This window comes from Scyliorhinus torazame, chromosome 22 (assembly GCF_047496885.1).
Source record: "Scyliorhinus torazame isolate Kashiwa2021f chromosome 22, sScyTor2.1, whole genome shotgun sequence".
Taxonomy (NCBI): domain Eukaryota; kingdom Metazoa; phylum Chordata; class Chondrichthyes; order Carcharhiniformes; family Scyliorhinidae; genus Scyliorhinus; species Scyliorhinus torazame.
Genome location: NC_092728.1, coordinates 91,741,201 through 91,768,935, shown reverse-complemented (window position 1 = coordinate 91,768,935; position 27,735 = coordinate 91,741,201). Strand labels below are relative to the sequence as shown.

The 27,735-nt window shown below is 49.6% G+C and overlaps 1 protein-coding gene across 1 annotated transcript in view; it reads left to right on the top strand.

Moving 5' to 3' along the window:
* The window catches only part of stom (stomatin), a 60,201-nt gene that overhangs the window by 11,746 nt on the left and 20,720 nt on the right, over positions 1 to 27,735 (top strand). The window contains exon 3 of the mRNA XM_072488572.1: positions 1,752 to 1,824. Coding sequence (XP_072344673.1) covers positions 1,752 to 1,824 — 73 coding nt within the window. The remainder of the gene's footprint in view (positions 1 to 1,751; positions 1,825 to 27,735) is intronic.

The window sequence follows — 27,735 nt, the reverse complement described above, 5'->3', positions numbered from 1 at the left end:
TTTCAAAGCCAGCGATTTAGCCCTGTGCTAAACCAGCCCCTAGACCAGGCAACATCCTGGTTAAATTCCTCTGCACCCTCCCCAAAACCTCCACATCCTTCTGGTAGTGTGGTGACCAGAATTGTGCGCAATATTACAAGTGCGGCCTTGGAAGAGTGAATAAGCCGGGTGGGAGGTGTAGACCGAGTCAATGGATGGGAGGCAGGTTCGTGTGATGGACTGGGCTGTGTTCACGACTCTCTGTAGTTTCTTGCGGTCTTGGGCTGAGCAGTTGCCACACCAGGCGGTGATGCAGCCAGACTGAGCGACTTTCAGCCAGTCATTTCTCATTATGCAGTTTGACGTCGCCCTCATTTTTATGCAGAGTGCTCATTCCCAACATGAGCCGCTCATACTTTCTAAAGGTATTACACACCATGCAATGCAACATGTATCTTATAAAGGTAAGGCCACACACACATTAAGGCGCCAAACTGATTTAAAAGAGCATACTTTATTGGGATCCACTGCTTGGGAGATTAATTGCCTTGCACCCCCAAATGATGCAATAGGTCCTCCTTGGTGCCTTCTGCTGATCCACTTCCCATTGCAGTGGCTTTAATACTGATTTTATTTTTCATTGAAGTCAAGCATTGCATAACTCAAGGTTTCAAATTATAAAGAACAAACAAAATGAGATTGGAACCAGTGGATCACCATTGTTCTAATGTTTTGACAATTCGGATGAATTGCAGCTCCTTCTATAAGAGTTTGGATTGAGCAGCACATTAGAGAGCGAGTGTAATCTGCTGTAACCAGCCTGGATCAGGCATTGAGCACGAAATGCTACTCATGTCGGATCTCTTTTCAATCATCAAAGAGCCTTTTCCTAACGTGAAGGCTGTTGATCTGCTGTGACCAAAATACCGTGCTGTAGTTGGGCAAACAAAGAGTTTGGAATGGATCTCTCCCGATGGGACAGGTTTAGTGCTGGGCTCTCCGATATTGGCGTGTGTCACCCTGAGCGTATAATGATAGAGGCTGGGGCTGGCGACAAGGGGAAGGTGGAAGGAAATTTTTGTTTAAAATTTGGTTTCGGAGATGGCAACTAAGGCAACAGAGAGCTCTGTTCCCTGTGGAGCAGCACAACAGCCGTATTCATGTTGGGAATGAGAACTCTGCATAAAAATGAGGGCGATGTCAAACTGCATATTGAGAAATGACTGGCTGAAAGTCGCTCAGTGCTTGGAACTGACAGCTCCGTCTGCGGCCGAGTTGTTGTAGAATCGGACGTGCTCTGATTCAAAAGTAATGAGATCGCTCAGAGCTGCCTTGAGGCCCATCGGTGGGGGGGGCTTTCCTGCTTTTGGATATCCAGTCACTTGCTTTCTTTTTGCTACCTGGGTGACACTGCCCCGCTAGGCATCAGAACGGTGGCAACGATTCTGTTCCCAATCTAGTCAGCTTCTAATTAGGATTCTTTACAATCGCCCAGCAAGTTGGCTGCTGGCTCATTGCCAGCCAGTGGAAAATGATTGTCAACGCGCCAATCTGGACTGGGTTTAGGCTAAAGGTGCCGTTGGCTTTGCTTTACTGACAGTCGCACCAGCCCTCGGTGACGGGCAGTTTTTCTTACAAGTGGAAGGTATTTTCTTTGTTTAGCGATCGCCGTTTGATTAGAACATGGTTTCCTGGTAGTTTTGAGTGTGGTGTACCAAACAGAACCAAATGGGATCTTCAGGTGTCTTCTTTCTGTTCCTCCTTTGTCACAGATTGTCAAGGAGTATGAGCGAGCTATCATATTTCGACTTGGTCGCATCCTAGCAGGAGGAGCCAAAGGACCAGGTAAGGACAAGGGAAGATTTAAGCACCAATCTATTACTCTGAAACTACCAGATTTAAGTCAGTACTTGAGCGAGTTCTCAATCGTCTTTTTACCGACTTCTTTTGAAAGCCAGTCGTGATTTAATTTAAATCTTCTGAATGCAAGTCCTTCCTGTTGTCATGAATTTTGGTTATGCTTCCATGTTAACTGCCTTGAACGGAAATCCGATATGTAAACATTCACTTAAACCGTATGAAATAACGGGTGGTGCTTTGGACTGCGTTCCTGAAGTCCCTCTGCCAGTCGCAGAAAGGCTGCTGGGCAAGAGGAGGCCATTTGGCCCACCATGTCTGTGCTGCCTCCCCGTGTGAGCGACTCTGATCACTCCACCCTCCCGTAGCCCTGGAAACTTTCGGTTCGCTTTTGAAAGCCCCGGTTGAATCTGTCTCTGTTCGCACCGTGTCCGGGCAGCGCATTCCGAGCCGCTCGCTGTGTATTTGTTTTTCGAAAGAGATTTTCCTCGCTGATTCTTGATCAGTGAGATCCCTTTCTCTTTACCTCCGTTGCCCAGGCCCCTCATGATTTTGAACAAGTTCTCTTAAGAAGAATCTCAGATTCTCCACTCTACCCACTTTACTGCACTCCTTCATCCCTGGAATCCAAACCCCTCCCACCTCTATACCTATCTCTTTCCGCCCTTTAAAACTGAGCTTCTGGTCACCTGCCCTCATATGGGTTGTGTTATGTAACTCGGCATAAAATCTTGTTTAATAATGGTCCTGTTATGCACCTTGGGATGCTTTACTATGTTGATGGTGCTATATAAATGCAAGTTGTTACTCATCGATGATTGGGCAAATGTACACAGAGCCACCCCCAAAAGGCACCCCTTTTAAAGGTGTGCACTGAAGTGTGCTGCAGGGAAGTTATAAGAACATAAGAACTAGGACTTCCAGTTGCGGCTATTCCTAGGTAGGTCGCACGTACGGCAGCTCCCTCCGGGAATGGACTTTTGGGCTCTTCAGAGGGGCTCCAACGGCAGTTGTTCGACGGCTTCCAGTGTGGGAAGGTGACAGCAAGGTCCCCCCGACATTATATGGGTTGGACCAGGAGTGGAGCGGCTAAAAAGGTGATCCTGGTGCAGCGAAAAGTGCGAGGGAGGAAAAGCAAGATGGCGGCGGGTGGAGACCAGGCAGCGTGGGCGCAGTGGTCGCAGGAGCAGCAGGAGTTTCTTAAACGCTGCTTTGAGGAGCTGAAGTCAGAAATGCTGGCGCCAATGAAGGCGGCGATTGAGAAGCTAGTGGAGACCCAGAAGGCCCAAGGGGCGGCGATTCGGGAGGTGCGGCAAAAAGCATCGGAGAACGAGGACGCGATCCTGGGCCCGGCGGTGAAGGTGGAGGCGCACGAGGCGCTGCACAAGAGTGGGCAGAAAAATTGAGGACCTGGAGACTAGGTCGAGGAGGAAGAATCTTCGGATTCTGGGTCTTCCTGAAGGAGTGGAGGGGCACGATGCCGGGGCATATATAAGCACGATGCTCAATTCGCTGATGGGCGCGGGAGCTTTCCCGAGGCCCCTGGAGCTGGATGGGGCTCATCGGGCCCTGGCAAGGAGACCCAAAGCCAACGAGCCGCCAAGGGCTGTAGTGGTGAGGTTCCACCGCTTTATGGACAGAGAGTGTGGCCTGAGATGGGCCAAAAAAGAGCGGAGCAGCAGGTGGGAGAACACGGAGATCCAAATTTATCAGGACTGGAGTGCGGAGGTGGCTAAGAAGAGGGCTGGTTTCAACCGGGCTAAGGTGGAAGGGGATGAAGTTCGGGATGCTGCAGCCAGCGCGATTGTGGGTCACATTCCAAGATCGGCACCACTATTTAGAAACGCCTGATGAGGCATGGAACTTTATACAGACTGAAAAGTTGGACTCAAATTGAGGGTTTGTCGTGGGGGGATGTTTACTGTGTTTACCGCGTTTGGGGAATGTTCTTTTTGTTTGAGTGCTGGGTGGGGATGGGTGAATGGATTTGATGTGGGGGCTGTGGGAGGGTGTGGGCGTCGGTATTGGAGGGGCAGGGCCCCACGGAGGAAGAGGGGGGTGGAGGCCCGGGGATGGGGAGTTGCGGGGATGGAAGAGAGGGGGGCGGGGCTGGCTCAGGAAAGCGCGGGCTTTTTCCCGCGTTAGGGAAGGATGGGGGCGGGGCCGGGGGGAAGGGCAGTGCTGGAGAGGAGTGCCCACTGACTGCCAAGGGGTGGGGGGACTCTCACACTGGGGGGTCGATGGAATGGCGGGAGAGGCCGGGGTCAGCAGGAGTCAGCTGACTGACGGGAGTGTCATGGGGGAGCAAAAAGGCTAGATGAGGATCTGGGGGGGGGGGAACTGGGTTGCTGCTGCATTGGTCAAAGGGGAGGTGGAAGTAGGAGAGGTAGTCGGGGCGGGGGTCCGCCGCCTGGGGAACTAGAGGGTGCGGGAGGCGCTGGCTGGCCTAGAAAAGGAGATGATTAGTTGGCAGGGGGTGGGGGGGTGAGTCGCCCCCCGATCCGACTGATAACTTGGAATGTGAGGGGCCTGAACGGGCCGGTCAAGAGGGCCCGGGTGTTCGCGCAGTTAAAGGGACTGAAGGCAGACGTGGTCATGCTCCAGGAGACACATCTGAAGGTGGTAGATACGGTTAGGCTGAGAAAGGGATGGGTAAGGCAGGTCTTTCATTCAGGGCTGGATGCGAAGAACAGAGGGGTTGCAATACTGGTGGGGAAGCGGGTGTCGTTCGAGGCACTGAATATTGTAGTGGATAATGGAGGTCGCTATGTGATGGTGAGTGGTAGGTTGCAGGGGGTGTGGGTGGTACTGGTGAACGTACATGACCCGAATTGGGATGATGCCGGATTTATGAAACTCATGCTGAGTCGGATTCCGGATCTGGAGGTAGGAAGCTTGATAATGGGGGGGGACTTCAACACGGTGCTGGACCCAGCACTGGACCGTTCTAGGTCCAGGACGGGTAAGAGGCCGGCTGCGGCCAAGGTGCTCAGGGGGTTTATGGACCAGATGGGGGGAGTGGATCCATGGAGGTTTGCCAGGCCGCTGGCCAGGGAATTTTCCTTCTCTTCCCACATCCATAGAGCCTACTCCCTGATAGATTTTTTCATTTTGAGTAGGGCGCTAATCCCGAAAGTGGAGGGAACAGAATATTCGGCCATAGCCATCTCGGACCACGTCCCGCATTGGGTGGAGCTGGAGTTGGGGGAGGAGAGGGACCAGCTCCCGCTGTGGCGCCTTGATGTGGGACTGTTGGCGGATGAGGGGGTGTGCGGGCGGGTGCGGGGGTGTATTGAAAGATACTTGGAAGCCAACGACAACGGGGAGGTGCAGGTGGGGGTAGTCTGGGAGGCGTTGAAGGCGGTGGTCAGGGGAGAGCTAATCTCCATTAGGGCCCACAGGGAGAGGAGAGGTTGGTGGGGGAGAATCTGAGGGTAGACAGGAGGTATGCAGAGGCCCCCGAGGAGGGGCTACTTAGGGAGCGACGGAACCTCCAGACGGAATTCGACCTGTTGACCACGGGGAAAGCAGAGGCACAGTGGAGGAAAGCGCAGGGGGCGACGTATGAGTATGGGGAGAAGGCGAGTCGGATGCTGGCACATCAGCTTCGTAAGAGGGAGGCAGCGAGGGAGATTGGTGGAGTTAGGGATAGAGGGGGGAATACGATGCGGAGTGCGGTGAGAATAAACGAGGTATTTAGGGACTTCTATGGGGATCTGTACAGGTCTGAGCCCCCAGCGGGGGAGGAGGGGATGCGACGATTCCTAGATCAGCTGAGGTTCCCGAGGGTGGAGGAGGAGGAGGAGGTGGCTGGTTTGGGGGCGCCGATTGGGCTGGAGGAGCTGGTTAAAGGATTGGGGAGCATGTAGGCGGGGAAGGCCCTGGGGCCGGATGGGTTCCCGGTTGAATCCTACAGGAAATACGTGGACCTACTGGGCCCGTTGTTAGTGAGGACTTTTAAAAAGGCGAGGGAGGGGGGGACCTTGCCCCCAACAATGTCACTTCCTTTGATCTTGAAGCGGGACAAGGATCCATTGCAATATAGGTCGTAGAGACCGATCTCGCTCCTCAATGTTGACGCTAAGGTGCTGGCTACGAGAATTGAGGACTGTGTCCCGGGGGTGATTCATGAGGACCAGACGGGATTTGGGATGGGTAGGCAGTTAAATACAAATGTGCGGATGCTCCTCAATGTGATTATGATGCCCTCGGTGGAGGGGGAAGCGAAGGTAGTGGCACCTATGGACGCGGAGAAGCCCTTTGATCGGGTGGAGTGGGAGTATCTTTGGAAAGTGTTGCGGAGGTTTGGGTTCGGGGAGGGGTTCATCAGTTGGGTCAGGCTGCTATATAGAGCTCCAGTGGCGAGTGTGGCTACGAACTGGCGGAGGTCGGAGTACTTTCGGCTGTACCGGGGGACAAGGCAGGGATGTGCCCCTTATCCCCCTTGTTGTTTGCACTGCCATTGAGCCGCTGGCCATGGCACTGAGGGAGTCCAGGAAATGGAGGGGACTGGTCCGGGGGGGGGAGGAACACCGGGTGTCGCTGTATGCGGACGATCTGTTGCTGTATGTGGCGGATCCAGTGGAGGGGATGGCGGAGGTCATGCGGATCCTTAGGGAGTTTGGGGACATTTTGGGGTATAAACTCAACGTAGGGAAGAGTGAGCTCTTTGTGGTGCATCAGGGGACCAGGGAAGGGGGATAGACGAGCTACCGCTGAAGAGGGCGGAAAGGAGCTTTTGGTACCGAGGATCCAAGTAGCTAGGAGTTGGGGGGCCCTGCACAAGCTCAATTTGACGTGGTTGGTGGAGCAGATGGAGGAGGATTTTAAAAGATGGGATATGCTGCCACTCTCACTAGCGGGTAGGTTGCAGTCGGTCAAAATGACGGTCCTCCCGAGGTTTCTCTTTGTGTTCCAGTGCCTTCCCATTATGATCCCCAAGGCCTTTTTCACACTGGTAAACAGGAGCATCATGGGATTTGTGTGGGCGAATAAAACCCCGAGGGTGAAGAGAGTGTTTCTGGAGCATAGCAGGGACAGGGGGGGGGCTGGCGCTGCCGAATTTGTGTGGCTATTATTGGGCAGCTAATGTGGCGATGATCCGTAAATGGGTAATGGAGGGAGAGGGGGCGGTGTGGAAGAGGCTAGAGATGGCGTCCTGTGTGGGCACGAGCCTGAGGGCGCTGGTGACGGCACCGCTGCCGCTCTCGCCGACAAGGTACACCACGAGCCCGGTGGTGGCGGCGACGCTGAAGATCTGGGGGCAGTGGATGCGACACAGGGGTGAGGTGGGAGCCTCGGTTTGGTCTCCGATTCGGGAGAATCATTGGTTCGTCCCGGGAAGGATGGATGGTGGGTTTCGGAGCTGGCATTGGGCAGGGATTAGAAGAATGGGGGACCTGTTCATCGATGGGACGTTTGCGAGCCTAGGGGCGTTGGAGGAGAAGTTTGGGCTACCCCTGGGAAACGCTTTCAGGTACATGCAAGTGAGGGCGTTTGTGAGGCGGCAGGTGAGGGAATTCCTGCTGCTTCCGGTACGTAGGATTCAGGACAGGATGATTTCAGGTGTATGGGTTGGAGAAGTCACCTCTTAACCTTCTTCTCTCTAACGAAAACAGCCTCAAGTCCCTCAGCCTTTCCTCATAAGATCTTCCCTCCATACCAGGCAACATTCTGGTAAATCTCCTCTGCACCCTTTCCAATGCTTCCACATCCTTCCTATAATGCGGCGACCAGAATTGCACGCAATACTCCAAATGCGGCCGCACCAGAATTTTGTACAGCTGCAACATGACCTCATGGCTCCGAAACTCAATCCCTCTACCAATAAAAGCTAACACACCATACGCCTTCTTAACAACCCTCTCAACCTGGGTGGCAACTTTCAGGGATTTATGTACATGGACACCGAGATCTCTCTGCTCATCCACATCCAAGAATCTTACCATTAGCCCAGTACTCTGTCTTCCTGTTATTCCTTCCAAAATGAATCACCTCACACATTTCTACATTAAACTCCATTTGCCACCTCTCAGCCCAGCGCTACAGCTTATCTATGTCCCTCTGTAACTTGTAACATCCTTACGCACTGTCCACAACTCCACCGACTTTAGTGTCATCTGCAAATTTACTCACCCATCCTTCTACGCCCTCCTCCAGATCATTTATAAAAATGACAAACCGCAGTGGCCCCAAAACAGATCCTTGTGGTACACCACTAGTAACTGGACTCCAGTCTGAACACTTCCCATCAACCACCACCCTTTGTCTTCTTCCAGCTAGCCAATTTCTGATCCAAACTGCTAAATCTCCCTGAATCCCATGCTTCCGTATTTTCTGCAGTAGCCTACCGTGGGGAACCTTATCAAACGCTTTACTGAAATCCATATACACCACATCAACTGCTTTACCCTCATCCACCTGTTTGGTCACCTTCTCAAAGAACTCAATAAGGTTTGTAAGGCACGACCTACCCTTCACAAAACCGTGTTGACTATGTCTAATCAAATTATTCCTATCCAGATGATTATACACCCTATCTCTTATAAACCTTCCCAAGATTTTGCCCACAACAGAAGTCAGCGCCGTGAGGCAGCAGTGCCAACCACTGCGCCGCCCTAGCATTATGATTATGAAACAAATGTAGTATTGCTTGAGAGAAATATTCTCGAGGCATTGACGTGGGGGTGGGGAGGGTGGGCTGTCCAATTGGCTTCTTCCAATTCACCCCTTCCAGGTTAGAGAGGGTGTTGCTGTTTTCTCCTCCAGGCTCGTTTAAGTGAAAGAAGCATAGGTGTGTGGTGTGTGTGTTCCTCGATTACTACTATCCGACGTGTGGGGGAAGCTGGGTTACAAAGTCAACTCCACTGTTAATGGTGGGAAAAAGGCCAATGCCGATTATTGCTTTCACTCCTGTAGTGAGTGGGCTTTGAACACTGCGGCTGAGGCACTTGTACACCCGCTTGTGCGTGTGCCCACTACCTGAAGTTAGTACGTGTGTAAAATGTAGCTCTCTTGACTTTTAATGTAATTTGATATCTTGGATATATGTCAATGGATTTACTTCCATGCAAAAATACACAGCCTACCGCTGTTTACATTTGTGCTGTTAAACTGTCCACCTGCAAGCACATCTTGGAATCCAGCCAAAGTATTTTTATTTGGCAGAACTGATTGTGTGCGTCATTTTGTTTGGCTTCTTAGCAAGGTGCAGGACTTACTTTGCAAATTTAAGCTCAGGTAAAGAATGCTTTCTCATTTAAATGACATTAGACCCCAAGACACTTTTGCCTTGTGGATGGTGAAAAGGGTTTCGGGAGTCAGGAGGTGAGTTACTTGCCATAGAATACCCAGTCTCTGACCTGCTCGTGTAGCCATAAAACCTATGTAACTAGTCCAGTTAAATCTCTGGCAATTGGTGAACACCCGGCATGTTGATGGTGGGAAATTTGGTGATGGTAATGCCATTGAATGTCAAGGGGAGATGGTTAGTTTACCTCTTATTGGAGATGGTCATTACCTGGCACTTGTGTGGCACGAATGTTAGGAATGACTACAGCCGTTGAAAGATTATCCCCCTTATTCCCATTGACTTCAATTTTACTGGGGTCCTTTGATGTCAAAGTGACTTGAACCTCAGAAACCTGGAATTCAGATCTTCTGATCATATTCGGACCAAGGCTGTAATGAGATCTGGAATCGAGTGGATCAGATGCAATCCAGTCTAAGTATTGCTGAGAAAAGTATTGCTGAGAAAGTTCTACTTGTTAGCACTGTCGGCGATACTAGGGGAACAGGAGCCATTGCAATATACACCGATATGCCCCACTTAAGTGAAGGGTTTATGAGCTTTAATTTCCAGAAAACAGTTATGACAAAAGTTTCTGTAAATGTTTTGCCCAAGACTGCAGCACAGAGCCATCTTTCAGGATGTTCTCCTCTTTTAACAGTGCTCAAGTGCACCAACGTCCCTTTTTAACAATGTCTCCATTGTACTAGAACGTGCCCAGACCCTCACAGGAGAGTTAATGAACAATGTTTGACACCCAGATGCATTCAGATAGGTGGCTAAAAGCTTGGTCAAAGAGGGAGGTTTTAAAGGAAGAAAGAGAAATGGACGAATTTTGGGAGAGACTTCCAGAACTTAGCCTCGTGCTGAAGGTGTGGAGCTCCATGGTGATGTGATGTGATGGGAAATAGGGAAAATCACAAGAAGCCTGAAGAAGAGGAGTGTAGAGGTTGGAGGAGGTTACAGAGGTTAGGAGGGTATCTTCCATAAAAATCTTAGCTAAAAAATTCATAAGATTTTAATTAGGTGATCGGCCATTTTTGGTCTTTATTACACACATTGGCGTAAAGTTGGATAGTCTGTCCTCCTTGTTCGCGCTTGATGGTTTACAAGATAGTTGTTGAGCATGAATGGTGGTAAGGATCTAAAATGCATTCCTTGCTATGACTGGAAAAAGCACAGGCAAATTATAATGGAAACCCCATTGGAAATCGGCAAGATTTACCTGGCAAATAAAGATTTATCCCAATCTCTGGCACCTGCTTCCCTGCTCCTTGTCTGGATCCTGCAATTGTTTTAAATTTACCATTATCTTGGTTTGCCTTAACTCCTGAGCTGTGGTAGTGGCTAACGGCTCCCGGCTTCGTTTTTTCTCCCTCTCGGATGCTGTGGTTTTTTTCCTTATTCATTCTTGGGCTGTGCGTGTTGCTGCTGGTTAGGCCAGCATTAAATGCCCTTGGAAAGGTGGTGGTGAGCTGCCTTCTTGAACCGCTGCAGTCCAGGTGCTGTAGGTACACCCACAAGGGCCTTTTATCTGTGGCAGTCCTACATAACTGCATGGCTAGTTCGGCCATTTCAGAGGGAAGTTAGGAGTTAACCATATTTTGTCTCTGGCCTCTCGGCCAGACCAGGTGAGGTGGCACGGTAGCACAGTGGCTAGCACTGTCGCTTCACAGCGCCAGGGTCCCAGGTTCAATTCCCGGTTTGGGTCACTGTCTGTGCGGAGTCTGCACGTTCTCCCTGTGTCTGCGTGGGTTTCCTCCGGGTGCTCCGGTTTCTTCCCACAAGTCCCAAAAGACGATCTGTTAGGTGAATTGGACATTCCGAATTCTCCCTCAGTGTACCTGAACAGGTGCCGGAATGTGGCGACTAGGGGATTTCACACTAACTTCGTTGCAGTGTTAATGTAAGCCTACTTGTGACAATAATAAAGATTATTATTACTGTTAGGGTGGCAGATTATTTCTCCCCCACCTGACCCACTCTGCGCATTAGTGAAACAGATGTGTTTTTTTCCACAATAACTGGTAGCTTTGCAACCCTTATTAGTTATATTAATAGCATTTTATGCTACATTTATTCATTAATCCCCCCTCCCCTGCCTGGATTTGCAATGGCTCCTCTTGTTTAAAATAGAAAACTCGATGCTTGGCACGTGCCTGTAGAAGCAAACTCGTGTTTTCCAATGGCTGCAGGATGGTAACTGCATGGTGTGGAGAAGATTTCCTGGTTTAGTGCCAGTGCTGCGGTGAGTAGTTGATCTTAATCAAAGGCGATGGGTCTCGATGCCAAGCCTGACCCATGGAGAATTACTGGAGACCACCCGCTTGTGGTTCTATTCCCTTGGACGTAATCGCCATGGCCTCTGTGGCCAAATAGTCGACTGGCATTCTCTGCGATAACACCCGCCTGCAGAATGGCCACTTGAGTAAAGTGCCTGCAAGTTGCTATCTCGAAACACAGGCGAGTGGGAGAGACTCAGTTTTGACATGAGCTTTAATCTTGCTAAATCTTGAGTTGCGACAGGCCCTATTTAGCAGGGAGCTTCAAAGACTAAATGAATGAACAGATCCGCTAACTGCAGCAAAGTAAACAGCATTAAGGCTACATTTAGCCTCTGGCTTCTGATCTGCGGTTGATCTAGTGCTGTGCCAATTAACGTATGCAGCCTGACAATGAATCTAGCTCTCTCAACCTGAAACACCAGTGCTTGACCAGATCGTCAGACACTCTGTTCTCTATTGGTAAATTGTGCGTGAAAGTGAGTGAAACAATATTGAAACAAACTGTGCCCAACAGTTCAAGCAAAGCCCCGTTGGTGCTTTTAAACATCTTTCAGACACTGTGGTGGAGTTCAGGTTTAAGATGGCTGAGAAGGTCGCCCCTCCCCTTGCACCCTTCACGGCATCGCACTTCATTGCACTGCAGAATGGCTGGCACCCAACATGTGTTGTACTTTTTTGTTAGAAAATATTTTATTGAAGCATTTGTAATTTTCACAGTTTAACACATTAACATTTCTTAAACAGCCGTGCGGGCCGACACACGCAAAACACCTAAAAAGCAAAAAACAGTAAACAACATCCCCTACTACCCCCCGCCTCATCCCCTAATTACCCGTATACTAAGATCCTTGTCCTTATCTAACATTGCCATGCCTCCTGTTTTTCTCCTCCGCCCGCCCCGCCACCCCCCTTACTGCTGACGTTTAATTTTCCTTGAAGAAATCGATGAACGGGTGCCATCTCCGGGCGAACCCCTGAATTAATCCTCTCAAAGCGAACTTGATTTTTTTTTTTCCCAGACTGAGAAACCCTACCATATCGCTGACCCACACTCCTGACTTTGGGGGCTCCGAGTCCCTCCATCCCAGCAAAATCCGTCTCCGGGCCACCATGGAGGAGAAGGCCAGGACATTGGCCTCCCTCCCCACCCCTTGGCCCCCGGATCTTCTGATACCCCAAATATTGCCAGTTCTAGACTCGGAGTTACCCTCCCTTCCAGGACTTCTGACATAACGTCCGCAAATCCCTGCCAGAATCCCCTCAATTTTGGACATGCCCAAAACATATGTACATGGTTCGCCGGGCTACCCCCACACCACCCACATCTATCCTCCACCTCCTCAAAGAACCTGCTCATCCGGGCTACCGTCACGTGGGCCCTGTGGACCACCTTGAACTGGATCAAGCCAAGTCTGGCACACATAGAGGTTGAATTGACTCTCTTCAAGGCTTTTTAACCACAGTTCAATTTCCAGCTCTCCTCCCAGCTTCTCTTCCCACTTCCTCTTCACCTCTCTGATAGGGTCCCTTGCCACTCCATCAACTCCTTGTATATCTCCAAAACCCTCCCCTCTCCAACCCCTGTTTTTGACATCACCTTACCCTGTAGTCCCCTCAGGGGGAGGCGAGGAAAGCTCGGAACCTGCCTCCGTACAAAGTCCCGCACCTGAAGGTACCGAAACTCGTTCCCACCCAGCAGCTCGAACTCCCCCTCTAATGCCTCCAAAGTCGGAAAGCCCATGCGTTGTACTTTAAACAATTTGAAACGAAAAATGCCCCGAGCATCAATACACTTCAGATTTCAGACTGCGGACGATGGAACTGAGGATCTCCATTCCCGAATGATAAATTTGCTTTTGCGCAGTAACGATCCTCCAACATGATGTGAGCTTGGGGCATTGTCCACCCACATGTTAGTCAACGTCGCCCCCCTGGTACAAAACTGGTGTTAAATTCTCGGATTAACTCCGGGCCGATTTGTGTGTAAAATGCACCTCATCGCAGTGAGGCAGGAAACGGTACTTGCCGATGGTCAGGAGTGGGAGGCAGAAGAAATCTCTGGTTGATTCTAACCACATTGTACCTGACCTGTTGCGCTGGTAGGTTAACAAATTGTGAAAGCTATTCCATTCTCCTCTTGAGAGCAACAGTCTTTTTTTAAAGCTGGTAATTTTCCCCCTGACTGATGTATTCGGAGAATCAGTGTTTGGAAATCCCACTTCCTGTGTATTTGACTCTGGTAATTGTGTGTGAAGTGCTGACTTGGGATAGATTATTGCGAGCACTCTTATCCCTGGTCAGATGAAAACATGTTTTGTGTGGGTGGGGAAATATTTCCATGACTTGCTGTCAACGTTGCAAACCAGTTTCTGATGAGCTCTTACACCCCGTGACTGATGCTGCAATCCCGTTGGGGCGTAAATCAAATCCCCAAAGCAGGTCGTCTTGTGGGACCTTCCCCGCGGATTTTAATCCCATTTGCTGCAGGGAATAGGCTATTCGGCCCAGCCAGTAGCTGCCAGTCCTAATGCTGCACTCGAACCTCCTCCCAGTTTTCCTTATCCATACCTATCATCGGAACCCTCGTCCCTTCTCCTTCAGAAGCCTGCCTAGTTCCACCTTAAGCCCATCTATCTGATTCGCCTCAGCCACACTAGGTGGTCGGCCGTTCCTGCCACTCCTTGGGTCAATTCCCTGAGCTGTTTTGCAGGAGTTTATTTCAGTGTCACGAGCATTAGCTCGCTGAAGCTTCTTGTTTTACTTTGTTCCTGTGGCTGTCAGAAATGGTTTAGCACCAGCTGTTGCCGTTATTTTTAACTAGGGGGCTGTTGCCACATGCTGTGTGATGTTGTGCAGCCAGTAGACAGGTTCAGACTTGTAACCAAATAAGTGAACCCTAAGCTTTAGCGGAGGGTTTAAAAAAAACACGCACGCACAGACCTTGGGCCATTGCAGGGCCTCGTCTACCTGAACTAACACGGGAGTGTGTCGTCTCCTTTTAATCACGTTTCAAACTGAGGTGTTAATGCCGCTCTGCGTGTGCACAGCCAAGCTAACTACTGAGGGCGCAGCGTTGCCTATTGGTCTGGAGTTTCCAATTCCCATTTTTTTTGTGGACGGAATTATCCGGCCGTTTCTCCCCAACCCCGCGGGTTACCCGATGGCGGAGGGGGGGGGGGCGGCGGAGAGATGGGAACAATGGAGAACCCCATCGATAACGGTGGGACCATAAGATCCCGCCAATGGCGCAAAACATGCCGCGCGGGAGTGTGTGGAAAATCCCGCCCATTATATTTCCGTGTAGCAAGGCTGATCCTTCTGGTCTGCTGCAGCGCTCAAAGCTCCATTCCCGATAGTTAACAGGCTGACACCGCGACGGGCTGCCCTGACTTGACCTTGTTTATCCAGCCGTCTGCTCGCCAACCTGTGCCATGCACTCGCGCTTCTCTTGCGTACGAACCTGTTGGCACGAGCAAGGCTGCTCAACCCTGAAAGCTAAAATTGACTTGGCAATAAAAGCTGGACTGCTGGTAAATATTCAGCAGCTTGACGATTGCAAGAAAAATAGGTTCAGAGTACTTGGTGGTTTCAGGAATTGGTGAATGTCTTCAATTTCTGCCTTCGCCTGTAAATTTCTGCTTTGTAGAGAAGCTTGCAGATACAGCATTAAATTGCTTGTTTTAAGTCAAATATATTTGAGTGCTTGTCTTTTAATCTACTAAAAATCTTTTGCTGACAATAAATTGCATGCGTTGTTGTTTGGTACACGGGGGAATGGATTACCGTGCCTCAAACATTTGCAATTCAGGAGCTGTGTTTAGGTGAAAATTCTAAACTCTCCTTGTGCTCTTATCTCCTGTAATCCAGCAGGAGGTTAATGGTTTAGCTCGAGTTAGATGAGACAAGATTGTCGAAATGTCTTATTGTACCTTCATGTGGCATTCACAGCTTGTTTTAAATTTTTTGCATTTACACATTATTTGCAATGTGTGACTCATGGATTAAAAATGATATTCCTCTGTCCCTCGAATCTTTCCTCCACCCCCATCCACTCAATTTAGATGCTTGGGGCACAAAGCAAGGTGTGAGGAAAAACTGTATCTGGAAGAGGTCATGTGGTAGCACGCAGGGACAGTCAAGAGAAGATTGATAGCGTTTTGCAGTAGGCCACTCGGCCCCTCGAGCCTGGTCTGTCATTCAAAGAAACAAAGAACAAAGAAATGTACAGCACAGGAACAGGCCCTTCGGCCCTCCAAGCCCGTGCCGACCATACGGCCCGACGAAACTACAATCTTCTACACTTCCTGGGTCCGTATCCTTCTATTCCCATCCTATTCATATATTTGTCAAGATGCCCCTTAAATGTCCCTATCGTCCCTGCTTCCACTACCTCCTCCGGTAGTGAGTTCCAGGCACCCACTACCCTCTGCGTAAAAAACTTGCCTCGTACATCTACTCTAAACCTTGCCCCTCTCACCTTAAACCTATGCCCCCTAGTAATTGACCCCTCTACCCTGGGGAAAAGCCTCTGACTATCCACTCTGTCTATGCCCCTCATAATTTTGTATACCTCTATCAGGTCGCCCCTCAACCTCCTTCGTTCCAGTGAGAACAAACCGAGTTTATTCAATCGCTCCTCATAGCTTATGCCCTCCATACCAGGCAACATTCTGGTAAATCTCTTCTGCACCCTCTCTAAAGCCTCCACATCCTTCTGGTAGTGTGGCGACCAGAATTGAACACTATACTCCAAGTGTGGCCTAACTAAGGTTCTATACAGCTGCAACATGACTTGCCAATTCTTATACTCAATGCCCCGGCCAATGAAGGCAAGCATGCCGTATGCCTTCTTGACTACCTTCTCCACCTGTGTAGCCCCTTTCAGTGATCTGTGGACCTGTACTCCTAGATCTCTTTGACTTTCAATACTCTTGAGGGTTCTACCATTCACTGTATATTCCCTACCTGCATTAGCCCTTCCAAAATGCATTACCTCACATTTGTCCAGGTTAAACTCCATCTGCCATCTCTCCGCCCAAGTCTCCAGACAATCTAAATCCTGCTGTATCCTCAGACAGTCCTCATCGCTATCCGCAATTCCACCAACCTTTGTGTCGTCTGCAAACTTACTAATCAGACCAGTTACATTTTCCTCCAAATCATTTATATATACTACAAAGAGCAAAGGTCCCAGCACTGATCCCTGTGGAACACCACTGGTCACAGCCCTCCAATTAGAAAAGCATCCCTCCATTGCTACCCTCTGCCTTCTATGGCCTAGCCAGTTCTGTATCCACCTTGCCAGTTCACCCCTGATCCCGTGTGACTTCACCTTTTGTACTAGTCTACCATGAGGGACCTTGTCAAAGGCCTTACTGAAGTCCATATAGACAACATCTACTGCCCTACCTGCATCAATCATCTTAGTGACCTCCTCGAAAAACTCTATCAAGTTAGTGAGACACGACCTCCCCTTCACAAAACCGTGCTGCCTCTCACTAATACGTCCATTTGCTTCCAAATGGGAGTAGATCCTGTCTCGAAGAATTCTCTCCAGTAATTTCCCTACCACTGAAGTAAGGCTCACCGGCCTGTAGTTCCCGGGATTATCCCTGCCACCCTTCTTAAACAGAGGAACAACATTGGCTATTCTCCAGTCCTCCGGGACATCCCCTGAAGACAGCGAGGATCCAAAGATTTCTGTCAAGGCCTCAGCAATTTCCTCTCCAGCCTCCTTCAGTATTCTGGGGTAGATCCCATCCGGCCCTGGGGACTTATCTACCTTAATATTTTTTAAGACACCCAACACCTCGTCTTTTTGGATCACAATGTGACCCAGGCTATCTACACCCCCTTCTCCAGACTCAACATCTACCAATTCCTTCTCTTTGGTGAATACTGATGCAAAGTATTCATTTAGTACCTCGCCCATTTCCTCTGGCTCCACACATAGATTCCCTTGCCTATCCTTCAGTGGGCCAACCCTTTCCCTGGCTACCCTCTTGCTTTTTATGTAAGTGTAAAAAGCCTTGGGATTTTCCTTAACCCTATTTGCCAATGACTTTTCATGACCCCTTCTAGCCCTCCTGACTCCCTGCTTAAGTTCCTTCCTACTTTCCTTATATGCCACACAGGCTTCGTCTGTTCCCAGCCTTTTAGCCCTGACAAATGCCTCCTTTTTCTTTTTGACGAGGCCTACAATATCATTCGTCATCCAAGGTTCCCGAAAATTGCCGTATTTGTCTTTCTTCCTCACAGGAACATGCCTGTCCTGTATTCCTATCAACTGACACTTGAAAGCCTCCCACATGTCAGATGTTGATTTGCCCTCAAACATCCGCCCCCAATCTATGCTCTTCAGTTCCCGCCTAATATTGTTATAATTAGCCTTCCCCCAATTTAGCACATTCATCCTCGGACCACTCTTATCCTTGTCCACCAGTACTTTAAAACTTACTGAATTGTGGTCACTGTTACCGAAATGCTCCCCTACTGAAACATCTACCACCTGGCCGGGCTCATTCCCCAATACCAGGTCCAGTACCGCCTCTTCCCTAGTTGGACTGTTTACATATTGTTTTAAGAAGCCCTCCTGGATGCTCCTTACAAACTCTGCCCCGTCTAAGCCCCTGGCACTAAGTGAGTCCCAGTCAATATTGGGGAAGTTGAAGTCTCCCATCACCACAACCCTGTTGTTTTTACTCTTTTCCAAAATCTGTCTACCTATCTGCTCCTCTATCTCCCGCTGGCTGTTGGGAGGCCTGTAGTATACCCCCAACATTGTGACTGCACCCTTCTTATTCAATAAGAGCATGAGGTCATCGCCATGATCATTCATCGTCATGAAGCGAACCTGGGTTTGGAGTCGAGGCTGAGAGAGATCATTGGGATGAAAGCAGAAACCTTGCATCTCCAGCCAACTGAACTTCCAGATGTTGTGCCTGAGCCGCGCAGTTCTGGCAGCAGAGAACCAGTGACGCAGACGCAGTTGAGCGGGAAAATGAGATTGAATCTGGAGCAAAGGAGACTTTGAGATCAAAGGCAGCGAGCAAGTGCAAACACGGGCTGAGATGGGGAGGGCAGGGCAGATGTTGATCCGGGGGACTGAAAGCGATTCGGGAAGGGGATGAAGGGAGGGCTGAGAAAAGCTGGAAGCTGAACTTTGTGTATGGGCCGCCCGGGACAAGCATCGCTGATACTTGAGCCAGGGGGAGGTGCTTGGGCTGCACAGATTTAACCAGGGTCGTCAAGGGGACAGGCAGGTCAGCTAATTCCTGAATGCTGAATCTGATGCTACTCCGGTCTAGTGTGTAAGAACAGCTCTCTATATACCTGACCTGCAGCTTGAAAGTTAAACAAGTCTTTCCAGGAACGCCACTATTGCCCTCTCAGTATTCGGTGACATCCAACTGTGGCTGCGATTTGGGAAGCGGGATGGAGCCCACTCGAGATGGAGCCTGCAAAATGGTGTGGGAGGGCAGGGGCGGTGGAGTCCCCTCCCCTTCCTGCCACCATGGCAAGCCAACCAACCGTGGGGAAGGTGGAGTAATGCCCTCCTGCCCAGTGGCACCTTATGTGGCCAGTTAAGCGTCACTTCCTGCTACTGCTCGGACTGAAGAGCTGCTGGCCCTCCAATTGATCAGCAACGCTTAGGATCGTTGAGCTGTTACGTTGAGACAGAAGGAGGCCGTTCAGCCCACAGGATTCATGCTAGCTGTCCGCCAGAGTAATTCCATTCCCCTGCTCTTGCCATGTGGTCCTGCAACTTTTTCCTTCACGTACTTTTCCAATTCCCATCTGGAAGCCATGATTGCGCTGAACCGGTGTTTTATAAAACTTCACCAAAGCTCACTTGGTTTTGTACTCTGACTCTGTTTACAATCAGTGACTCACCCGATGAAGGAACTGTGCTCTGATAGCTAGTGATTCAAAACGAACCTGTTGGACTTTAAACTGGTGTTGTAAGACTTCTTACTGTGCCCACCCCAGTCCAACGCCGGCATCTCCACATCTGTTTACAAAGCCCAAGATCCTATATGTCTTTTCTCCCGCTTTCTCAACCTCTCTTGTCACCTTCAACGATTTACGCTCATGTGCCTCCGGGTGCCTGTGATCTTGCATCTAGTTTGGAATTGTATCCTTTATTTTATAATGCCTTTCCTTGTTCTCCCTACTAATCTTCATCTGCTACGGGTGCGAGCCCGCCCATCACACCAGCCTTCCTATATTCTCCTGGGGAATATTTGTCAGGTGAAGTAGTGGCACTATCACTGGACTAATAATCCATAGGCCCAGGCTAATTCAATGAATAGAAATGTGGAACATAAAGCTAGTCTCAGTAATGGTTAGCATTGCTGCCTCACGGCGCCGAGGTCCCAGGTTCGATCCTGGCTCTGGGTCACTGTCCGTGTGGAGTTTGCACATTCTCCCCGTGTTTGCGTGGGTTTCACCCCCACAACCCAAAGATGTGCAGGCTAGGCGGATTGGCCGCGCTAAATTGCCCCTTTGTTTTTTTTTAAAAAGTAATGGTGGCCATGAAACCATCATTGATTGTGATATGGTTCTCTGGTGTCCTTTGCGGAAGGAAAGCTGCCATCCTTACCTGATCTGGCCTATATGTGACTCCAGAGCTACTCTCTTAACCGCCCGCCGAGCAGGCCGCTCGGTTGAAGTAAGATTAGGGATGAGCAACAAATATTGGCCTTGACCGCGACACCCAGATCCTGTGAAATAATTCTTTTTAAAACCCGATCCTCCCCATAGTTCGCTTCCACGTTCAAGGTTGTCTATCAGTTTTGAAACTGTACCCTGTGCAGCTAAATCAGGCCGTTAATATAGGTCGAAAGCAGTTGTCCTCCGACCGACACCTGGGGAACCCCACTGTTTACCTCCACCCCCCCCCCCCCTTTCTGAAAAACAGCTCTTCACCATCACTTTGTTTCCATTAGCTCAACCAATGTCCAACTGGCGGCTGTTATTCCTTAAGTCCACGTGTTTCAACTTGGTTGGCTAACTAATCGGGTGGCACTTTACCGAACACCTCAATCAAGTTAGTCAAACATGTTGATTTTTGTTAATCGATCTTTATTTGTCCAAGCGACTCGTTAATTTTCATAGAATTTACAGTGCACAAGGAGGCCATTCGGCCCATCGAATCTGCACTGGCTCTTGGAAAGAGCACCCTATCCCAGTAACCCCATCTGACCTTTGTGGACACGAAGGGCAATTTATCATGGCCAATCCATCTAACCCGCACATCTTTGGACTGTGGTAGGAAACCGGAGCACCCGGAGGAAACCTCTGCAGACACGGGGAGAACGTGCAGACTCCGCACAGACGTTGACTCAAGCCGGTAATCGAACATGGGATCCTGAAGCTGCGAAGCAACTGTGCTAACCACTGTGCTACCGTGCCGCCCTAAATTTTGTCCTGACTAAAAGCTCTGCTCTCCCACCACCAAAGTTAGTGATCAAACTGGTCTGAAGCAAATACAGAGGGAGGGAAAGGGGCAAAGGGAGAGCAGACTCTCATCCCTTTAATGGGACAGGAGACGATGGCTGCTTACGATCTGGCCTGCAGTACCTTCAAATAGCCACGGCAGGATTTTCCTGGCATTCCAGGCTCCCGCCACCCTGACCAAAATCTGACCCCAACTGTGTATTATTGCAACTGGGCCCCCCCCCCCCCTCCCTCGAGTTGCAGGGAAGTGTTTAATGACGTCTCTTGAGTAAATCTGGGGCCTCTGACTGGGACTTTGAATGGTGCTTCACAACTGAGTTCCCCAATGGAAATGATGTCGAAGGGGCTTTCCCCATGCGTCTGAGCGGTTTCGTCCTCCAATTGGCAACAAATGGTTAAATTACGAGCTGTGCCAAACCAGTTGAACTGTCAACAAACAAAAAACCCAAAGCTAGTTCTTGTTTGGCTGCTGAGAGGCCTGAGAAAACCTTTCATCTTTGACTTTGTCGAAGTGTCACATGTTCAAGGTCTGTACGCTGGATGAACTTTGCGCTTTTATGACCCATGTTTATGAAATGGGTTGTGATATCTTTGTGTCCCCCCCGCCCCCCCCCCCCTTGTTGTGACTTGACTTTGCTAAGGCACGCAAGGAGCCATACAACGTGAGGCTTTAGTGAGGCCACACCTGGAATATTGCGCACAGTTTTGGTCCCCTTATTTGAGGAAAGATGTCGTGGCATTGGAGGCAGTTCAGAAGAAGTTGACGAGGTTGATTCCAGAGATATGGGGTTTGTCGTATAAGGAGAGATTGAGCAGTTTAGGCCTATAATGCCTAGAGTTTAGAAGAATGAGGGGAGATCAAATTTGAGGTACACAAGATGATAAAAGGGTATGGATAGAGTACACGTGGAGCGGATGCTTCCTCCTGTGGTGCATTCTAGAACGAGAGGTCATAGTCTTAGAATAAGAGGTAGCAAATTTAAAACCGAGTTGAGGAGAAACTACTTCTCCCAGTGGGTTGTAAATCTGTGGAATTTGCTACCCCAGAGTGCGGTGGATGCTGGGACAAAGAGTAAATTTATGGAGGAGGTAGACAGATTTTTAATTGGTAATGAGTTGAAGGGCTATGGAGAACGGGCAGGATGATGGAGTTGAGGCCAGGATGAGATCAGCCATGATCGAATGGTCGAGCAGACTCGGATGGACCAAATGGCCTAATTCTGCTCCTAAATCTAATGAACTTATAACGGTTTTGGTGGAAGCTAGTTTGGCTTTTGAGTGGGGAGGATCATTTGTTTCTTGAGCGGAGAGGACAGATGAATGAGTTGTGAAGCATTTTAAAAATCTGTGGTGGGCCCACTCAGAAATAAACCAATTGCAGGCACCAGCCCCCAGCTATGCACTGCCCTAGTGGATAGCCATGGCTATTGAGTAACACCGCAAGCATTTTATTAATAAACTTTAACGTTGTCCGGAGATCATCTTCATGAAAATTGATAACTTTATGCTAACATGCACATCTGATATTCGTTCAATTCAACTGTTCTGAGGCTATTAGTCATCCAGAAATCCATGTGCCTTAATCTGCTGAAGTTTGTCCCAGAGAGTGGATTATTGACTGATAATGTATTGCCTTCTCTAACCCGTGGAGATCAGTAAATGTTTAATGTTGCGGGCAAAGTAAGCGGTAATGACCTGGAGCCCACTGCCTGTGTGGAAGCAGAGACCATCAATTGTTTCAAAAGTAAATTGGATTGGAACCCAAGGGAAATAAACAGGGCAAGAGGGATAGAGTAGTGATTGATTAATTAATTGATATTTATTGTCACATGTACTGAAGTACAGTGAAAAGTATTTTTCTGCGGCCAAGGGAATGTACACAGTATGTACCTAGTAGATAAAAGAATAATCAACCGAGCGCATTGGCAAACGGTACATCAACAAATAATGATTGGTTACAGTGCGGAACAAGGGCCAAACAAGCAATACATGAGCAGCGTAGGGTGTCAGGAATAGTGGGCGGGATTCTCCGACCCCCCCCCGCCGGTTGGTGGCCCCCCCCGGCGATTCTCCGGCCCGGATGGGCCGAAGTCCCGCTGCTGGAATGCCTGTCCCGCCGGCGAGAATCAAACCACCTCTCTTACCGGCGGGACAAGGTGGCGCGGGCAGGCTCCGTGGTCCTGGGGGCGGACGTGGGGCGATCTGGCCCCGGTGGGTGCCCCCACGGTGTCCTGGCCCGCGATCGGGGCCCACCGATCCGTGGGCGGGACTGTGCCGTGGGGGCACTCTTTTCCTTCCGCCTTCGCCATGGTCTCCAGTATGGCGGAGGCGGAAGAGACCCCCCTCTACTGCGCATGCGCGGGGATGCCGTGAGCGGCCGCTGACGCGCATGCGCCGCACGGCAAAGTCATTTCCGCGCCAGCTGGCGGGGCACCAAAGGCCTTTCCCACCAGCTGGCGGGGCGGAAATCAGTCCAGCGCGGGCCTAGCCCCACCAAGATGCGGAGAATTCCGCACCTTTGGGGCAGCGCGATGCCGGACTGATTTGCGCCGCTTTTGGCGCCGGTCGGCGGACATCGCGCCGATTGTGGAGAATCCCGCCCAGTGTTCTTACAGGGAACAGATCAGTCCAAGGAAGAGTCGTTGAGGAGTCTGGTAGCTGTGGGGAAGAAGCTGTTCCTATGTCTGGATGTATGGGGCTTCAGACTTCTGAAACTGAGTTTGTTACTCAATTGAGAGGCAGCATGAACCCGATGGGCCAAGTGTCTCATTCTCCGCCATTTTGAGTTTTAGCCAGGCTTACTGCTTTATCATTCTGCTGTTAATTAATGTCTGTTTTCAGTGGTTAGTGAAGCAAAGAGTCACTCTCCATATAGAAATGTCTGATTGGTTGCAAAATTGGAACTTAAAAGTTAGTGTTTTGAATTGAAAGCCCATTTTGTAAGTATTGTGAATACAACATGGTGCGGCTGATAAAATAGTGCATCCCAATGTTAGGATTAGCAGTAGGCCTCTCGGCCCCTCGAACCTACTACGCCATTCAGGAAGATCGTGGCTGATCTGCGATTGTAACCTCAATCCCACATCCCTGCCTACCCCCGATAATCTTTCACCCCCCCCCCCCCCCCATGTTAATAACGTGGGGCTGGCTAGAGTTATTTTAAGCCGCTCTGGAAGCTTTCTGCTGTGGACTAGGACTTGCCAAGTGTTCATCATACATGCAAGGCTCAAGACTTGGAGATAGTTTTTTATATCTTTATTGTAAATGACATCATATTGTGTCGTGTACCAAGTCTGATATGCTGCCATGCGCGTGTCCTGGTAACTGGCTGAGGTTAACACTGATAGCCTCTCTGGGGTACAGAAACGCACCTTTAAGACCCTTATTGATCAGCCCTGCAATGACGGGGAAAGCAGTGGAAGGGAAGCATAAGAATAATTCATTTATCCCTCTCACTGGGGCCGAGGCTGAATAATACACAAGGAGAATATATGAGGGGCGGCACGGTGGTTAGCACCGCTGCCTCACAGGTCCAGGGTCTCGGGTTCAATTCCGGCCTCGGGTGACTGTCTGCGTGGAGTTTGCACGTTCTCCCCGTGTCTGTGTGGGTTTCCTCCCACAGTCCAAAGATGTGCAGGTTAGGTGGATCGGTCATGATAAATTGCCCCTTAGTGTCCAAAAAGGTTAGGTGGAGTTACAGCGATAGGGTGGAGGCATAGGCTTAAGTAGGGTGCTCTTTCCAAGGGGCCAGTGCAGACTCGATGGGCCAAATGGCCTCCTTCTGCACTGTAAATTCTCTGATTCTCTGATTAATTCTACGAGAAGCAAGTGATTGCACAGTTTTTCTGATCCCAGATGCTTGTTGTGACACTAATAGGTTAAGCTTGTTGAGAAATGTACCCTGATCAGAAAAGATCATGAAGCAAACAATGTGACTTCAGATTCCGTGACCTAAGCTGAGTCTGGCAGGCAGCCTCCAGCTCAATCAGCTGATGTCAGGATTTCAAATTCCCTGGCCTTTCTGGCGAGCGTTGAGAATCCGCTCTCGTTAGAAACTGTACAGTGGCGCTGGAAGACCCTCCGTCCGTCACACACAACCTCCACAATACTGGCTGCCTTTATTTTTGCTTTTAGCAGCTTTCATAATTCAGGGGGGTTTTCTTCTCTCTCAAACACTGGACGAAAGTGATTTTCCAAATCCCCAGTGTGGGGATTGACTGCTTTGCCAGTAAACCTATAAATACTATTGCGTTTCAAAATATGTAGGTTTCAAAACGGAATTTTAAGTTGAGCAAATATTCTGCAGACCAAAGGGTTTGAGTTTGATCTTAGTCATCTCCTTCTGTTCGTTCGGTTGACCACATTCCTATAATCTTGTGGCCCGGCCGTTTAGCACAGGGCTAAATCGCTGGCTTTGAAAGCAGACCAAGGCAGGCCAGCAGCACGGTTCAATTCCCGTAACAGCCTCCCCAAACAGGCGCCGGAATGTGGCGACTAGGGGCTTTTCACAGTAACTTCATTGAAGCCTACTTGTGACAATAAGCGATTTTCATTTCATTTCATTTCATTTCACTGGTAGCGGCCCCACCTTTGGACCGGAAGCCACGGGAGGAGCGTCCGTAATGGAGTTCGGCTCGGGAATCCTCCCACCACTTCCCCGCTGCTCCCCAAAGGGGAAAACCACTTCCACCACTGCTCCCCAAAGGGGAAAACCACTTCCCCACTGTTCCCCAAAGGGGAAAACCGCGTGGGTGTGAAGGTGTGCTTGTAAACACATTCTTCTCACTCTGCTATATTTGTCTGCTCTACGTGGCCTTGACTTGTAAGCAAAAGTTGGCATTTTCACAAAGGCTGCCATCAGTTCCACCTTTGGTGTGGATTTACGGGGGGGTGGGAGGGTGGGGGGATGTGTTTTGAAGTAATACTGCGTAAGTTGTAGCTGTGCCCTTTGCCTCTGGAACAAAATGTCAAAGACTTTGATCTGATTGACATCTCTCGATTTTAATGGCAAATGTCCTCTCTCATGGAAGGACTTGTGTGGCGGAGCGCCTTGCCCTCACTGCCATGGAGGAGGATGTATTTATATTTTGAGACCATCTATTCCAGCCAACACAGCGACATGGTGCCAACGGCCTCACTTTTTATTTTGCTTTTGTTGTTGTTTTTAGAGTGCCCAATTCATTTTTCCCAATTAAAGGGCTATTTGGCGCGGCCAATCCACCTACTCTGCACATCTTGGGGTTGTGGGGGCGAAACCCATGCAAACACGGGAGAATGTGCAAACTCCGCACAGACAGTGACCCAGAGCTGGGATCGAGCCTGGGACCTCGGCGCCACGAGGCAACAGTGCTAGCCGCTGTGCTGCCCCCAGCCTCCCTTTTTAGATGGTGGTGAAAATGGAACGAAGGGTTTGAATTGGATTGGCTAGCCCTGCCCCACCCTCCATGTAAGGGATCTATTGGGAAGTAGGAGGTGATGATGAGATTTGAAGATGATGACATGTTATCCAAACCGTACAACTGAATCAGAGAGCATTAAAGCTGGATGTAAAAATTGGGCAAGGAGGAGCATTCTCTTTAGCACGTTCCCAAGAGTTTTCCTGAAGGCACATTGCTATTCAAACGTGAGACACGTTTGATCTGTCCTAACAAAACAGACACTTGGAATGAGTTACCCTGGAAGAGGCCCGTCTACAAGTTGCAAACAGTCACATTATTACTTGGGGGTGGTGGATGGGAGGGAAGGGAGAGGCAGAATTGTGCTGTTCCATTTACTGTAATGACAAAAGGCTCGTAAAATAGATTCCTTTGTAAATTTCAAAAGGACAATGCATATAGAAGACGATTGGGCCATTCATCATGTCCGTACAGCGATCTAGCTCACCTGCCTTTGCTCTGTAGCCTTTGGCTAACATAAATCTGCCAATCTCGGATTTTAAAATTACAATTGATCTGGAATCTTTTTTTCTTTTCTCTCCTTGTGGCGAAGAGTTCCAAACGTCTGCCACCCTTTTATGTGGAGAAATGCTTCTTAATTTCACTGAGTCGGAAGGAGGCCATTTGGCCCATTGCTCCACAGGAACTGGCCCAGAGTCAGTCTTGACTTCAGCAAATGACTGCGGATCTGAAACAAGAACCGAGGACGCTGGAAAAACCCAGCAGGCCTGGCAGCAGCTGCAGGAGGGAAAACAAAAGAGTTATCGTTTCGAGTCTTGTTTGGCTCTTCATCAGAACTGGAGAGAGGGAGAATGTGCTAGCTATTAAACTATGGTTGCGAGAGATTGCAACAAGATAAAATAGAATCGCTACAGTACAGAAGGAGGCCATTCAGCCCATCGACCCTCTGAAAGAGTTTCTCACTTAGGCCCACTCCCCTGCCCTGATCCTGCAACTCCACCTAACCTGCACATCTTTGGACACTTAAGGGCAATTTAGCGTGGCCAATCCACCTAACCTGCACATCTTTGGACTTTGGGAGGAAACCGGAGCACCCGGAGGAAACACACGCAGACACAGGGAGAAAGTGCAAACTCCACGCAGTCACCCAAGGCCGGGATAGAACCTGGGTCCCTGATGCTGTGAGGCAGCAGCGCTAACCACTCTGGCACCGTGCACAATGTAGCAACCTTGAGAACAAAAGACAGATGGAATGGTGGATGTGTATGTGTGTGTGCGTGCCTGTCTCTACCCCACCATTGGGGCTGAAGATGAAAAATATACAGATGTGAAACTGAAGCAATTAGATATTTGCCTGATCCCAGAAGCTTGTTATGACACTAATAGGCTAAGCTCATTGATCAATGTACCCTAATCAGGTTAGATCCTGTGTAGGCGAATGGATTCCCTTCAGAAAGGTTCATGAAGCAAA